Raw genomic sequence first — 17,073 nt, 5'->3', positions numbered from 1 at the left:
TGAAGGATAGATTCAAATAGAATGGTGTTATAAACATGTGACTTTTGAATATCAACACTTACATAATCATTGGTTTGCAATGAGGTTTTAATCCTCAAAGAACTCAGTGTGAAAAAGCAACATGGTTCCCCATCAGGACCAATTATTTGTTAGTTATGAAAGCCAAAGCCAAAGCCAGACTTGACCTTCATGTTCATTTCACCTTCCCTTCACATCCTGAACCTAATTTCCTCATCTGAAAATGAATGTGGATGATGATTCCAACACTGAGATTTTCTGACTCTAGACAAACACGTTCTTACATCCCTTTCTGCTCCTGCCTTATTCCGCAAGGAGGTAATGCAAAGAGGAATGTTTCTGCTGGGTTGATCCTCTTTCACCCAAAGGATTAACGATGTATGCAGGGCATCAGGCTCATGCCGGGGAATAAATATAAAAAAGAATTTAAATATTTCAAGACTGGGATTAAGTTCTGAAAATGGATCTACTAGAATATTTTAGCCTAAGGACATGAAATGTATCACTTTGTGCTGTGAGGCATGGCAAGTCAGTGTGTTCCTGGGAAGAGAAATCCCAGATTAGAAAAAGAATTCCAAATCCATGTGTCTGCAGGAATTTAAGGAAAAAAATCACATAGCTGTTCCTTAGTTTTATTTGTGCAATAAATCATGCTTGCTCTTTAGCACTGATAAAACAATGATAATGCTTTACGCAGTGAATTAAACTCTGATTTCGTTTTCATAGGCAATCCAAGTAAGAATACATAGGAATGGGATTAATTATTAAGGACATTCAACACAAAGTTTTGAAATAAATGCAGATCAGAGGTCAAAAGACTGACGGTAACAGCCATCATCCCGAACAGATTTTGGCAGAAAGTAAGACTGAAAGCCCCCGGTTCCTGAAGCTAGCTGGGTTGGCGGAAATCACAGCCAACTAAACACATATGGCTTTTGGTTGCTTCCAGAAAATGCTGACGAACTAAAATTAGCAGGAACATGGAACATCTACTTCATTGCATAATCACTAATTGCAAGTTAAGAAGGAAATAAGATTCTGACTATTCTGATGAGTATATAGCATTTTAATTTTTCTCTAGACTCTTTTCTGGGGGTCACATTCTTGGTTTTGCTGAATAAAGAAAGTCAGTTAGGAAAAAAGGGGCTGCATGTTGAAGAATTCACTGAAGGCTCAATCAACAAGAGCTCTTTGGGGATGCCTTAAGAGTTTTAGGGTACCATTTTATCCTTTGTGCCATTAGCTCTTTCAATCCTTTAGAAAATAATAACCAGGGAACTCTTCCATAATTTAAATCCACATTTGTTTCCTCCAAAGAGGGCTCAGATTAAAGCATCGTGAAATAATCTCACAAAGATATCACAGAAATGTATTTCTCACTATGTGTTACAAAACCTTTTTGTTTTTGCATCGTGAACTAATCTCACAAAGATATCACAGAAATGTATTTCTCACTATGTGTTACAAAACCTTTTTGTTTTTACATCTTGGAAGGCTGAGAGAAATTTTGAAAAATCAAAAAGCAGAATAACCATAAATAAGATATTTGAAAACATTAAAATCTCACCAATTAAATTTTCCATTACATTTAATAACATAGGCTTTAAAAAAGTCACTTTATATATGAGGCCAATCTACTTCTTTACCAATGTACTTTTTGTAATACTTTCTATAAAGTTTTATTATTGTTTATTAGTATTTTTATTGAGGTATAGTTGATTTATAATATTATATGTTTCAGTGATTCACAATTTTTAAAGGCTATACTCCATTTATAGTTATTATAAAATATTGGCTCTATTCCCTGTGCTGTACAATATATCCTTGTAGCTTATTTATTTTATACATAGTAGTTAGTACTTCTTACTTCCCTACCCCTATCTTGTCTCTCCTTACCAATGTACTTTTAAATCCACTGTTGACCTTCTGAAAGGCCATCAGTCAGCATAGGAGTATAAAAGCTGATAGAAGAGATGCAGATAATGATCAAATACAATAAAAATTAAAATTCAAGAAGATGATGAAGAAGAAAAAGAAGCAGAAACACAAGAGGTGACCAACACAGTAAGTCCCCTACATACGACCGAGTGCCATTCCGAGAGCGTGTTTGTAAGTCCAGTTTGTTCGTAAGTCCAACAAGGTTAGCCTAGGTACCCAACTAACACAATCAGCTATATAGTACTGGACTGTAATAGGTTTATAATACTTTTCATACAAATAATACATAAAAAACAAACACAAAAAATAAAGAAAACATTTTTAATCTTACAGTACAGTGCCTTGAAAAGTATAGTAGTACAGTACAACAGCTGGCATACAGGGCTGGCATTGAGTGAACAGGCAAGAAGAGTTACTGACAGGAGGAGGGAGAGGAGGTGGGAGATGGTAGAGCTGAAGGATCGTTAGCAATAGGAGATGGAGGGCAAGCTGCAATTTCACTCACACCTGACGTTGATGGAATGCACGTTCGCATCTTTGAAAGTTCACAACTTGAAGGCTCGTATGTAGGGGACTTACTGTATGCCGCCTGGGACTCTTGTCTGATGAACACCTGCAGGACATCTCCTTGCCTCCTGCCTTGGTCTAATGCATTTGTACGTGGTCCCGTCCCCATGGTGGTCCTGTCCCCATGGTGCCCCAGGCCTTCTGTGTCCACTTTGCCTCAATGACAGTGGGCTATCTGCGCACTCACTGCCCTGACTGGAGCAGAAAATGCACCAACCAGATTCTCGTCTTTCCCTCCCTCATGAAGCTGTGGCTGGGCTCGTTTTAGTGATAACCATCTGTTACCTATATATCTGTCTTCAAGCCAAAGTGTGCACTGGGAAGACGTCTGTGATCCACTAGTAGGTTTCCTAAGTGTGTTTCCCTTCCCTATTCTGGAATATGTAAATGGCACGTTAGTTCAACAAACATTTTTGAGTGCCTATTGTATGCTGAGCCCTGTACCAGGCAAGAGACCACAAAGAGTAATTCCGCTGCCTTGTTAGGTCCAGAATTTAACTTCTCTTGTGGCCCAGAAGACTCCACATTTCCTCCCATTTTGGGTCTATGTCATTACTGACCAAGAGAGCTTTATGTAACGACACAGATGTTTTCTGTCTGCACAATCTGATATATTAGTCTCGAGTCACAAGTTAAAATGTGTCTAACGTGACTGAGAAGTGAATTTTGAGTTGAATTTTATTTTAATTGATTTAGATTTAAATAACTACATGTAGCTATTCGACCATATTGGACAGTGCAGATGATTTATTTCACCTTAGTGCTTTTCCCTCTGGGATTGTGTGTGCATGTGTGTGTGTGCGTGTGTGTGTGCAGATTTTACTGGTCCCTGGACATTGTATTTTAAGGGTTTCGCACTTAGTAAGAAACTTTTCTGAAACTCTGAAAAACTACTGACACAAGCGAACAAAATTTAACCTTAATATTTTATGTGTTCTAATATTTTCATTTCTAATTCTGAATTGCTTAATTGACTAAGGCTGAGGATGGATTTCTCCTAAAGACACGCACATCTGTCATAAGGATGACATGCACGTGAAAGGTCCGTTACATACACCGAGGTACAGATCAGAGGAGCTCGCGTCCTTACCTTAGAGAGGCGGCTCATTTTCTCTTCATTGTTGTCTAGAACACGCAAACTCGGAGGTACATACCAGAAGCAGACGTTTGTGTGCTGAGGCTACGAAAAGGAAAGTAAGATTCACGCTCAGCCCAAACTGGCAAGTTTGAAAATTCCAAGGACATTTCAAATCTATTCTGCAGCTTCCGGATACAATCCTGCTTTTTACATTTGTAATCACCTTTGATTTTCACACCATTATACAGTTATTTTTTGTGAGTTTGATTTTTACCCTCTCACCCCTGCTTCTCCTTTGTAATGGTCCCGCTTACATGGACAGTACATTCTTAACATCAAAAAACACTAGTGATAAGAATTGGAATGGACTAAACTTTGGAGGATTGCAGAAATCAGAATACATACCTTTCCATCAAACACCATTTCATAACCTGCTCGGTTTTTGATGATATTGTATAAATACTCCGCCAGCTCCAAACACTTATCAATATGTGCTTCAAACCCGGTGGTCCCCTAAGTGAGAGAAGAAGAAGAAAGCTTAGCAGGCTGAGAAAGGTGGGCGAGCTCTCAGGTGAGATACGGAGACAAATCTCTCTGGACACTGGTGGCCTTTCTGCCCCTTCGGTCTCAGCTCTGCGCCGGCACTTTCCTGACATAAGACTGTGTTACTCGAGGCTTTCTGGCAATTATTTCTCCTTTAATGCTCTCCCCGTCAGGTGCTTTTGTTCCCTTTCAGCATCACCGCTCTCGGTGGCACAATCCCTTTCTTTCCGAGCCTCCATTCCCCAGGCAATTATTTTGATTACTTGAGGGGAAAATTTGCCTCTGCCGCTCAGAGGAGTAATTATGGAAGTCATTAACGACCGGAGGGCTGGCTAGTCTTTCCTTGTGGGTAAGAAGCATCATCAGAGACCCACCCCACCCCCAGGATGCCTGCTTCGTCCCTGCCCGTCAGGTGAATTTGTCATTTCCAGACCCCACTTTTGTTCACCAGCGTGCCCCCCATTATAGAGCAAATAGGGTAGGTGCTCAATGAATATCTGTTGGACAAATGAATGACAGTCTCTTGAGGAGCACACAGATGCTTTGTTAGCTCGTCATTTTGCAAAGCTTATTAGATTTCTCCTTTGGGGATAAACGGCTCATCCGTCTGTAATGGGTGAACATTATCACAGAGGTCTTTCAGTTTCCAGCTCTTGGAAGCCCAGGATCTGGACTTGGGAAAAACAACACAACAGCCTTGGACAGGAACTATTTAACTGACAACAGGACACACTAGGGAGTTACTTTTCAGCACGGCTTTACTCCTAACTCCTTTGGTATTGATGGAGCGCTCAGGGGAAGCTTAGAGAAGCAGCTAATGCTCATCCCAGGAACTCAGAACAGGCCTACCAGCGACTAATCCAACCCGGCATCTAGAGGAAGCAACTGTAATACAGATAAGATGGGCCCACTTTCCTGTTAACAAAGTCTCATCGTCCCAGCTACAGGCGGGATCTGGCAGAGCCAGTGACTTGTAACCTCTGAAACGTGTTTAAGAACAAGCTGCATTCAAGAGGTCTGATGGGTTCAGAAATTCATTTCTTTGGAGACCGCCACCCTTGCAGACTGGTCCCTGTTGCCTCCAAGGACCCAGCTGATGCCTGAGCGTTCGGGCCAGCACCCCTGCGTTCCATGAGTCTGTGGTTGCCAAGGATTTAGGATTGGTTTGGACCGACCTGGCAGTTTGGGTCCACTTGGGATGGACCTTAGGTAAGAGGGAGGGGAGTTTATTGTTCTCCAAACTGGATCCTTTGGACCAGCCTAGAGGTGGATTTCATCTCGCATGCACCTGACCCAGGATATGTCCAGGACCAGTATGACTCTGACCTTGTCCAACCATGTGGCCTTGGCTAACCTCTCTGGTCACATGGGAATGACGGTGCCTGTCTGATTTCCCACACAGAGACGCAGCAAGGTGAAATGAACGCTCTGAAGATGAGTGTGATTGTATTGCAAAGGGAGTGGGGTTACCACGGACGGAATGGGCGTCCTCCAGCCTTTGCTAGTCTGGGCGCTCACTCTGGAGACACTCAGGAGTAATGTGACTGCCCCCCTCAGATGAAGGCTATAGAGGTGCAGGGGGAGTGACACAGGAGCTCTGATGTGCCCTTAGACGCCTGGGGCTCCTCCTTTCAAACGGAGTATTTACGGGCATAAGATCTATATTTTATTTTCAAGGTTTTGCAGGTTTTTAGGAGATTCTCCAAAATTCATTCGTTTATCAAATGCCTGTTGAATCATTATATAGCACACAGCTCTTCTTATGAGAATGACAAAGACACATATAAATCCTTATCGGGCGTCACATCGCCGTGACCTGAGTCGCTGTGACGGAAGCTGAAGCTTCACAGGAGCACTTGTGGGTGGAAGGCAGGGTCCCAGCAGCAGGCTACACGGAAGGAGCTTTGGGAGAAAGACGTCTTATCTTATCCCTCACCCACACACACCCAGCATGGGTTTAGACGCACCCACTCAGGCCCTCTCACTTCTCATCTGGATGGTAGCACCCTAATTTTCCTTCAGTCAACTGAGACTCTCTACCAGCCCGAAATACACCCTTTAGCCCCTGCCTGACCTTCCTCCTGGGATGTCCATTTCCCAGCTCTGCTGGTCAAAAGCCTAGTTATTCTACCATCCTGTTCACGACCCATCTTGAAGATCACCTCTTGATAAATCATTCTTGGCTCTCAAACTAGGGCTGAACTCTCCATTCTTTAACTCTTCAAGGTGTGTCTGTGTTTCCTTTATAACCAGTTGTGTTCTGTCTTTCGTGATGGTCATTGGAGCATTTCTCTTTCCTGCCTGGAGAACTGAAGTCCCGCGGTCCCACTCAGCACCAGGCGCAACAACAGATGCTCAGTGTCCACTTATTTAAATAAATTAATATTTTAGAGAGAAAGGGAACATTCAGTCACTCAGCAAAGAGTGCCAGACATCCATTTCCCTTTAATAGTTTTCTCCTGTTATTTTTTTCCCTCAGCCATTTGCCAACCCCTCTGTTATCTATATTTTAATTACAGAGGCCACTCATAGAAAATTATAAGGAAATCTGCCAATTTGCATAATCATATACAAACACAAAGATTTACAGTAAAAACTCAATAGTTACATATTAAGCCATCACTGCAGGCCTAAAAAAGGGGACTCCTTTTAAGGTTTTTTGGGGTTTTTTTTATGTCTACCCGTGAGTTTTAACCACTGAGGAAATTTGTCAAGATGAAAAATAATCAAGTCCTAGGATTCTCTAATAAAATTCAGACAAAATAAACGGTCTACCCAATAAGAACAGAGTTGAGGGCAGACACAGTGTCTTTGCCAGTGCAAGGCTGACAAATCATACCACCATCCAGAACACCTAGCATCCCACATCAAGAGCCTCAATATTTCTTTTTTTGCATTAATCTGCTCCAATCAAATTGTCTTGGATTTAACATGATGGCCGTCTTCAGTGCATTTAGCTCCATTTGCTATTAACAGGTGAAAGAATTGCAATTTATACTTAGGTCACTATTTTTCATGTGGTTTATCTAACTAAGGAGAAAATGCGGATTCACTGGAACACTGCATTCTCCAGGTGTATCTGATAACAGAGGGTTTACTGAATAATGCCACATTCCTCCTCTTCCTCCTCATTACAGCAAGTCCCCTAGAAACGAACAAGTTCTGTTCCGAGAGTGCGTTCATAAGTCCAATTTGTCCATAAGTCCAACAAGGTTAGCCTAGGTACCCAACTAACTCAATCGGCTATATAGTACTGTACTGTAAAAGGTTTATAATACTTTTAACACAAATAATACATAAGAAACAAACACAGAAAATAGTACTGTACAGTAAAGTACACAAAAGCACAACCACTTGTAGAGGATGCACGCACGTGACAATGTACACCAGACACGTGAACTAACTTACGTGATTGGACGTATGAACGCACGTTCGCATCTTCGAAAGTTTGCAACTTGAAGGTTCGTATGTAGAGGACTTACTGTACTGCTTTGGCAGATGCAAAATACAATGACACGGCCAACTCTCTCATGGCTCTCCTTAGGAGTGGGTACTTCTCCTGCCCTGTCCGGCATTACTACAGAGTTAGGGGTGTTGGAGGGTAATTATCCTCACCCTTGATCTGGATTGTAGCGCTGAGCTTATTACTTTAATAATTATTATCATTTCATTTTTAAAAAATGCAGCTTTAAGTTGAAAGCCAATGGACGTTTTTGCCGTTTAGCTGTCTAGATATTTAAGGGTTTGTGTAAGGAATTAAAAAAATATGTGTCCATGTCTTCTAAGTAACTCAAATTCTCACCTGTAATTCTTCACTGTCATCTATTTCTGCATCTTAAGCATAAATAATGTGTTGACTTTCATTAATTACAAAGAGTTATCAGTGTGTCTTCATCTTTGTTCACACCTTATATATGAATGTTAGAAAATGAATTATTCCTTTACACAAACATGATGTACATGAAATAATTACTTTAAAATACTTTAAATTCTGGATGATGATAACGTATAATATTAAACTATTTTTCAATGCAAAAAAAAAATGTGTCCATAAGTTATGCAGCCACTGTGATTTTTTTCTTTCTCTCTCTCTCTTTTTATCCCCTCTTCTGGTGCCTGTATTTCAGCCCTTTAGAACCTGGATCCTTTGCCTTTATTTCAAGCTTCATTTGGTCCTGCTGTTTAATTCACACCTGATGCCCTCCGAGTGATTTCTCTGAGAACCAGCCGGCTGCACCACACTGGCAGGGAGGTTTCCGATGGAAAAGGAGCAGCAGGAACCGATGAACAGTGTCAGAAACATTTTTGTATAACTATAGCTAATGATCATCATTTTAATAAAAACACCAGGGGAACTAGAGACAAAAAGAGTGATACTGGACAATGTTTAGAGACCAAGCTTTCTTCAACTTACCAGCTTATGTTTACCTTTGTCGTTTTACAATTCCCACCAATCAATGAAATGAAAAACCTGCTCGTTTTAAAACAGCCTGAGAGTACACCAATAATCTACGTTCTCGATTGATTTATTTTTGCCAAATGAAAGTGTTATTGCCTACAGAATGAGTCTTGTCTTGGGCGGTGGGGACCAGATACCTATCCTTGTCAGGCTCTCAACTTTCAAAAGAGGAAAGGGAAGGGGTCCCCTACCCAGCTCAAGGGATTTGACCTCACTCATCACCCATCTTTATGGGGCAGTAACTCACCTTGGGCCTCACTCCAGGTAGCTGCCTGATTCTTAGCAATACTTAGAGAAAACTTAACTGGGGCAAATACCATTATGGAGGCTTGTTTGAAGACCATGTAGTCTAGCCATCCCCGGAAACCATCTAAGAGTTATTTGTGCATTGAGCAAAAGGCATATGTTCATATCATAGTTTTTAAGACAGTCTTTCTAGTTAAACTGCCCTTTTCCAGGATGAGTTTAAAGAAGGTTCCATAAAATAGTTGTTGACTGCACTGTTTCACTCCCAAGCCCCCTCTTTTTCTTGTTAGCCATCCACCTCTCTGAACTGTTTGAGTCAATTCAGTTTGCTTTGAACACTTTTATAAACACCAGCATATGGACTGGGTGCTGTGGACGTGGTCCATACCTCTTTACACAGACCTGAGGAAGGACCCATTCGGTGGTCTCATCCAGCAGACCAAGTTATTTGCTTGTTCCTATGGTGCTGAACCTGTTACCTCTTTGTGTAGGCTACTTAGAAAGCTGGTCCACAAATTTGTGGACCATTTCCCAAACACACAGGACCTCGGGCCATGCCAGCTTCCCTCTCATCTCTCCCTTTGTCAGGTTTCTCTCACGTACTCTTTTAGCAGTTGGATTTTTCTAGCAGTTGGGTTTTTCCAATGTCCCCGCTGGCTCTGGCCATTGCCTCCTGTGGGAGATTAATGAAACCAGGTGGAAAGTCACTGATTTGTGACGTGTAAGTTAGGAATCTGGCCGAAATGAAAAATAGAATCTTTGACCCTTCCAGCCTGCTTACATTTAACCGCACACGTATGCTCTCTGAAAGCTATAATTAGGTCCAGGCAGTGGCGCACACCATTAGTTACAGAGTTCCATTTCTGAAAGAGGGGTGATCATCTACCGTTAAATTCTGAGGTAAATAGAGAAACCGAACCAAAAGAGGTCACTAGGTAGTTCCAGAGTTTTTGAAAAAAAGCCTTATAACTAGAGGTTACCCTGTGAAATGTCAAAAATAAACTATCGTGCTGGGTTTTTTCTTTTTCCTTTTTATTCTCCAAACAAAAAGACTGCATTTAACCTGCCCGAAGGATCAATCACTGGGTAAAAACCAAGAGTTGGGACAAGACCGACAACGAAACACCTCTTAGGAATCCAGAGGTTCTGCCGTATAAAGCAACATGTACTGGTTTTCTAGATGAGTGAGCATTAGAAGCGATTAGGTTTAAAAGAAAGAAAACACTCAATGGGTTTTCTTATATTCTTGTCCATGTAGATAACTAGATCTAGGATTCAAGAAACTTAATCTTGGGTAAATAATTTTCAATTCGCAAATCAATTTTTAACATGTCATAATAAGGGTCACCAGATATAGTGTCTGTTTTTAGTCGACATTCAGCCGATCCCGGCGTGCTCACCTTTGCTCTCCACATTAGCCAGAGCTTAAAAACATCAACGTGACGTCCGCACTGTAAGGCCTTATCTCCGGTGTCGTAGGACAGGTCGTAGTGTTTATCTTGCTGAAAGAGGTAGGAGGCATGCATCTGGTTGCAACTCTGCATCAATCCCTAGAAGAGAAGAGAAAACTTAGGAAACTCTACTGACTTTATTAGGTATTCTATTAGATTTACATTGTGATGGAAATTATTAAGAAAAAAAAATAAAAGAAAGAGGCACTGAATATCCTGGAGAAAGAATCAAATGAGAAAAAAAATGAGGCCAATAACTGGATAGGATGGGCTGTTGTGATAGGTCAAGTCTATAGAATAAATGGCTAAGGGTCAGCTGTTACCAGAGGTTAACAACAGGGCATATATGTAATTTTACTCTCCTTTTTAAGAGAAGGTGTTTATCTTTTTTTAAATTTGTTGATTATTTTACTTAAGCTTTACAATACCCTTTATTGTGGCTGCTTACTAATAATTCCCATCTTACAGATGAGACTGAATCTCAAAAACTTTATGTAAGCTGCTCTGTAAATTACACCTAGACATGGAACAGTTGGGATGTAAATCCAGGGCAGGCGAATTTCAGTGAGAAGGCATTTATTTTTAAAAAAATCAGTCAGAGTATAATGTTCATTGGGAGAATATCCTGATGTCCTGGTTTTGTTGTAAGCAAACTATTTTGGAAACTCTTTGGTTTTGTAAAATATTATTGGTGTGATTCTTCTACTGTTTCGTTCATATTTAGTTCAAGTACTTTATCATTTAGCTATAAGGGTTTGAGTTCTTTATGGATATCATAGTTTTTAAGACAGTTCATTGCTATCGTTTCTATAAGCTAAAACCTAAAAAAATAAAGACATTGCTACTCTGGGGTCTTCAACACGGAATCTTTCGGATGTCACGCTCCTCTCTCAAGAGTGGTTAAAGCTTGCGCACCATGTTTTCATACTCATTTGCTAATGGTAGTTACAGTAGAAAGTTTCATTGTCAATTACCATTAATTTGCCCTTGCACCACACACGAGCTTACTATGGAAAATGGGTGGCAAAGTGATCGAACTATTCCAAAGACCAGTGAATGAATCATGTTCTCTGATTAAAACAGCATCGCTAGTCTCCTCACCACATTGCAATTTGTCTCGAACCACAGGAAGCCTTTGACGCTTTGGTTATCCACAGTGTGATTGTGATTTTACAGAAACTTTGGCATTTACTTTTTTCTTTCATGACTCACGACAAGAGAAGAAAAGACTACACTGTGATCACTTCGTTGAAGTTAGAAGTAAGAGCCCTTTTTAAAAGTTCTCCAAACTAAAACAGAATGCAACTAAAATTTGATCCAGGTCCTGAAAGAACAGACCGAGTGTCCAGATGGTAGACAACAGAACTGGGCTCAGTCTTGTAGTTTGGCCTTCTTATTCAGTGGAATTCATTAAGTAATTTTTTCTTGAGCCTGGTAGAAATTCAATACAATGTAATTGTAATAGAGCAGTAGAATGACATTGAATTGGACTCGAAGACCAATGAGACTGAAAATTGCAATTGGTGCATCTATTTTGTTTCACGGTCACAGAAACTTAGCACCATTTTCCCCCAGCCATGCAAGCTCATGCTTAGGTGCCATCAATCCTAAGGGAGACCACTCAGGGAGTGCGGAATGATGGACAGACCAGACCAGCTTCTACTGGGATAGGAAAAGCAATGCAAAGCACATGACCTCTAGAAGGTGGGACAGCACCAGCCTCATTGTACAAAAGGATAAGTAAAAGTCACATAAAGGTGAGACAGTGTCCTGATTCTGAGCCATTATATCCTAAACTATTTAAAATATGTGAATAGCTGCTGGCTGTAAAACAGTTGCCGTCAAAGAAATTCCCCTGCTCAAGTAAACTTTGGAAACTATCATAAATACCTTCTTTTTAGATATTTATAATATATATCAGCAACTGAAGGCTCTGATATGCCCCAAAGTAATGAAACTTGTTTTTAACTCTTTAAGCTAATATATCCCAAGCTTTCTGAAAACCGAGAACTCTCTTAACACAGAGTACTTAATACCATCTTATAGCATTCCTTCCCCTCCTCCCCCCTTTTTTTGGCTATACCACAAGGCATGCGGGATCTTAGTTCCCCAAACAGGGATCAAACCCGTGCCCCCTGCAGTGGAAGCACCGAGTCTTAACCACTGGATCTCCAGGGAAGTCCCTATTCCTTCCCCTTCTATCTCTCTGTCCTCTTACTAATAAGTGTTTGCCCAATGTCCATTCAGTCACCTCCCCTGATGATGAATTTATTCCTATATTAGGAATTCATTACCTGTTGGGCAGCTTAATTTTTAGAAAAGCATTCCTTTTATTGATCCCAAGTCAGACTTCAAATCATGGTAATTCTGATTTTACCATCAAAGCTGTACCATCCAGTGTTACTAACCCAGCTCCCTGAAGTGCCAAGCAAAACCGAATCTCTCCCACTTGAGTCATTTACGCTGCAAAGGCTGCCTTCCTCTCAGCTTTTTAAATTAAATTTTTTTTAGATGAAACATCTTTAGTTCCTTCAACCACCTCTCCTCCGTGTTAACTAATGTCCCTCACTGTTCGAGCTCTAGCTTGATGGGGTTCCCTATACGATTTGACACTAACCTAAGCAAACCACTCCAGGTGTGGTTTAACCAAAGGACAGTGGGGAACTGCCACCTCCCTCATCCTGAAGCTCCACCTCTTTTATCCCATTACTATTTTTTGAATGGTATTTCTCTCTTGACCCACCGTTGACCCTGCAGAGTACAACCTAATGTCCTACGTCTTTTCCACAAGTACAACAATTTAGCCATTCATGGAACATGCCTGTCTCGTCTCGGCAAAATATAACCATCCTATATGTGGACAGAAAAGCAGGACCTTACAATTATCCTAATTAACAATCTCCCCTTTTTGTGGATGTGGCTCACTGTTCCAGCCTGTAAAATCATGCTGGTTTTGTCACTGCACACATTTACTCTATACAACCCCACCTATGGACCGGGCCACGAGTCAGGAAAGACATACCTCTTCCCTAACCAGGAGAGCAGAGCACTGCAAAGGGACGCCCATCATCTTATGTGGATTCCACGTCACAGAGTTGGCCCTAAAGGAAAGAAGTCACGTTAAGAGGGTGGCACCCGTGACGGGCACAGAGGACCCTGTGATGGGCAACAGGGCTCGAGGTTCTTGGCACTGTTGCTCAGGCTCCAGCATGGCATTAATTTACAAAACGAGAAGTGGACTCTTCAATCTACCACTTTTTCTTTGCCTGCGGAGACAGTAGGTGAGGGCTAGTATCTCCATTCAGCCCCCACGGTGCTCTGAGAGCCTCTCGGAGTGACTGGGGATCATCCAGTCCAGGGTCCCTCCCGTGGCCACCACGGAGCAGGGCTCCAGGCAGGGCCCTCATGTGCCTCCAGTGTCCCTGCTTCTGACCCAACAGCCCTGCCCTGGAGCTCAGAGCAATGGCTCATTCCACAGCTGAACTTTGTTCTTTTCCCAACTTAGTTCCTCCTTCTTCCCATTCAGTCAATTACCAAATGTCTCAAATGTGTCCTTTCGTAACAGCTTCTAGCTCATCCCCTGCTTCCATCTCTTGTCTCATGCAGAGATATCCTTCTGGACCGCGGGGGAGATGAGCTACAGCTCCTACAGCAGCTTTCAATCTATTGTGTCCCAACATACTTGATAAATAGAATGCTCTCCCATCAGTAATAGCGATTCTCAGCTCAGGGGTTTACGGTATTTGAAAAGCCTAAACCATAGTCCTGGTATAGAGTCCTTTAATAATAATAATTATTATTATTTTAATCTGGATATATTGTCTTAACTGATGCTTGGTTTCCCTTTCATCCTCCACCCGGTACCACAGTGATTTTCTAGCTCTGTTTACGGCCCTCTCCTCTTTCCTTCTGCCTCCGGCCTAAATTCCAAACTGCGGGGTATGGTTCACGGTGTCCACACAGGTGACCCCAGGCCACGGGGCCCGTCTTGAGTCCTGTCAGTTTGCCGTACCACTTTCCATCACACCAGAGTATGTTCTGTTCTCAGAAAATTCTATTCTCATGCTCCTGGGTCTCCTAGGGCTGTTTCCTCTTCCTAGAATGTCATCTCCCGTTGCTTCACGCGGTTAAATGCCACTTATTCTTTAAGGCCGATCAAGTATTGTCTCTGCAGCCTTCTTCAGCTTCCCGCTGTGCTCTTCCAACCCGTCCTCCTCCAGCTCCCGGGAAAGCAGCTGCTCACTTCACAGGAGTCTCGGCGCGTGTCTTCTGAGAGACAGAGAATCCTTGAGGAAGAGCCTCAGGAACGCGACCTTGGCATAAACGGACTCACAGGAGGAAGGAGAGTGGTAGGACCGTCTGTGGCAGCTGTCTCCAGGGCGCTGCGTGTTGCCGGCCCTCTCCTGGCCGAGCGGCAGACTCCCGGCGCTCCAGGTGTGAGAACCTTGGGAAGAAATGAGATGCTGGGAAAGATCCCATTCATCTAGCTGATGAATGGCGGTCATCGCTGGCCAGTCAGAGAACACTTACTGGCCTGGGGATCTTATGTGAATGGATGAATAGTCCAGCTCATTGTCTGGTCTTCCTTTAGCTTTGACACTGGCTGTCAGATGTGTTGGAATCAGGGAAAGAAGCGAAGGCAGTTCATGGCCAGATGGCTACACCCCTGCACGGTGGACTAAAAGACTTCAGGAATAATAATTAAAAAAAAAAAAAAAAACACCTGATATTGAAAAGCTCCTTCCAGGAAAACTTCTCCTTGCTCTTTAGAATGACCCCGGAGTCAAGAAACCTGGGCTCTGAGCAGTAGGAAAATAGTGGTTAAGGGAGGGGAGCTCGAGTTTGTATTCAGCTTCTATCACTTCCTGGCTGTGCAACCTTGAGCAGGTTACTTAACTTCTCTGTGCCTCGATTTCCTTGTCTCTCAAAGGAGAATACTAGTAAATTGTTTGGGTAAAGGGCTTATAACTGTGTCCAACACACAGTAAACATCAAATAAGGTTGGCTCTTGCTACTGATTTCAACTCTATCATTCACGAGCTTTGTGACACTGGGCACATATACACTGTCATTCTGTACATTCTATAATAGTCTATAGCTAGATGCCTGATCCTGATGAAACGAAGCTTTCTCAGTAATGGCACCTGATGGAGAAGAAAATAGCTGTTCTCCATGGCTCTGACTGAGGGTGTTTATTTCTCTGCAGCGGCCCATTTGTCTTTCTAGGCTAGAAGCTGCCAAGACTCACACCGACCAGTCACTGAATTCTCTCAGAGGGGCTGCCTCATAAAGGTGCAAAAAGATGCACAGAGTGATTCAAAGACAGGGCATTCGTTTACTGGAGAAATGTTAGCCATTTGGGAAAAACAGCCTCGGGTTCATTTCAAAATGTTTTGCCCTGGGATTCAGTCCTCTGTGATTTTCCCTAAGTTGGAGAGAGCTGAGCCCCCTAGGGCCGTTCTGAGACATATCCCAGTGCCCTCGTTGGCACCTCAAACTCAGAAGATCCCAAGTGAACTCGTTAACTTGCTCCCTCCTCATCCCTCAGATCTTTTCTCTCTCCTCTATCCTGGACCTCGATTCCTCACATCAGTTTCCTCCCAAGCGTCCAGTTCCCAAACCTTAGTGTTTTGGTTTCATTCTCTTTTATTCCCTCTACTGATATCACCCCTTGCAGTTTTTTTTTTTTTTATTCTGTATAAAGCACTTTATTCTGTAGTACTTTGGTGCTAGATTGTGTGTATGTGTGTGTGTGTGTGTGTGTGTGTGTGTGTATGAGAACCATTTGGAAAATTTTCAGTATTCACACACTAACTACATTTATTATGTATTTACTATTGACAGGCACTGCTTTAATTGATTCAGATGGATTCATTTATCTAATCCATACAACAGTAACCCTGTGAGGTACATACTGTTATTGTACCAGTTTTAAGGATGGAGAGACACCTTGCCCAAGGGTACACAACCAGCAAGTGGGATTCAAGCCATTGCCTGTCTACACAGGGTCCTTGCTCTAACCATGACCTAATGCCACAGGTATTCACTCAAAACCCTGGAGAGTCTGCAGTGTTTCCTTGGGATGTGACTGGTATATGCATATTGAAAAAGTTCCCCAGGCAGTTTTGATATACTCCCAGAATGATGGTGGTAGACTCTTGATGCAAAACACCTTTGAGAAAGGTGTTTTATATGCAACAAGCTAAAGCTAGCTCAATCAAAGACGTATGCAAAAAAAATGTCCCTCACGCTTTTCAACATGATATACAAAACTGTAAAATCTGTCAAAGAGGAAACTCTCTGGAATTTCCTAAAATATTAGAAAGTACAGCAAGGCAAAAAAAAAAAAAAAGCATTAGATGCAAATCGTGCTTCAGCATTTGTAACACCTGGTGTTCTTAGTGTAACTGGAGTGCGACTTTTCTATATACACACACAAGCTATTTCAGAAGCAGGTGAAGGAAGCAGAAGCAGCGGTTCTTTAAATTACACTGAAGAGCAGGTCTCTGATAACGCATCCTGCTCCTGATAAGGCACCTCTCCTGGGCTCATCTCCTCCTCTCCCTCGCTGCTGCTGCGGCGGCTCTGGTTCCCACCCTCAGCATCTCTCCCCTCCGCGACCTCCTGCACCTGGACCTCTGTGATGCCCAGTAGCTTCTAGCCAGTCCTGGCCTCCTTCTCCTCTTGAATCCAGAGGAGGCTTTCCAAAGCGCAGGTAATGCCACTCCTCTCCTCGGGCCCGCACTGTGGCTGCCACGGCAGGGCCTCTCCAG

The 17,073-nt window shown here is 42.4% G+C and overlaps 1 protein-coding gene across 4 annotated transcripts in view; it reads right to left on the bottom strand.

Annotated features, from left to right (window-relative positions):
* The window catches only part of GAD2 (glutamate decarboxylase 2), a 78,147-nt gene that overhangs the window by 15,185 nt on the left and 45,889 nt on the right, over positions 1-17,073 (bottom strand). For 2 of the 4 annotated variants that reach the window (XM_082452862.1, XM_082452860.1), the window contains exons 12-15: positions 13,323-13,401; positions 10,250-10,399; positions 4,007-4,114; positions 3,614-3,703 (exon numbers count right to left, since the gene is read on the bottom strand). In XM_082452862.1, coding sequence (XP_082308988.1) covers positions 3,614-3,703; positions 4,007-4,114; positions 10,250-10,399; positions 13,323-13,401 — 427 coding nt within the window. Of the gene's footprint in view, positions 1-2,263; positions 2,719-3,613; positions 3,704-4,006; positions 4,115-10,249; positions 10,400-13,322; positions 13,402-17,073 lie in introns of those variants that run through there. The other 2 variants (XM_082452863.1, XM_082452861.1) reach the window with 2 other exon arrangements.

Source organism: Balaenoptera physalus (genome assembly GCF_965194825.1).
Source record: "Balaenoptera physalus genome assembly, chromosome: 2".
NCBI lineage: Eukaryota > Metazoa > Chordata > Mammalia > Artiodactyla > Balaenopteridae > Balaenoptera > Balaenoptera physalus.
This window is presented reverse-complemented; position numbering and strand designations above follow the sequence as displayed.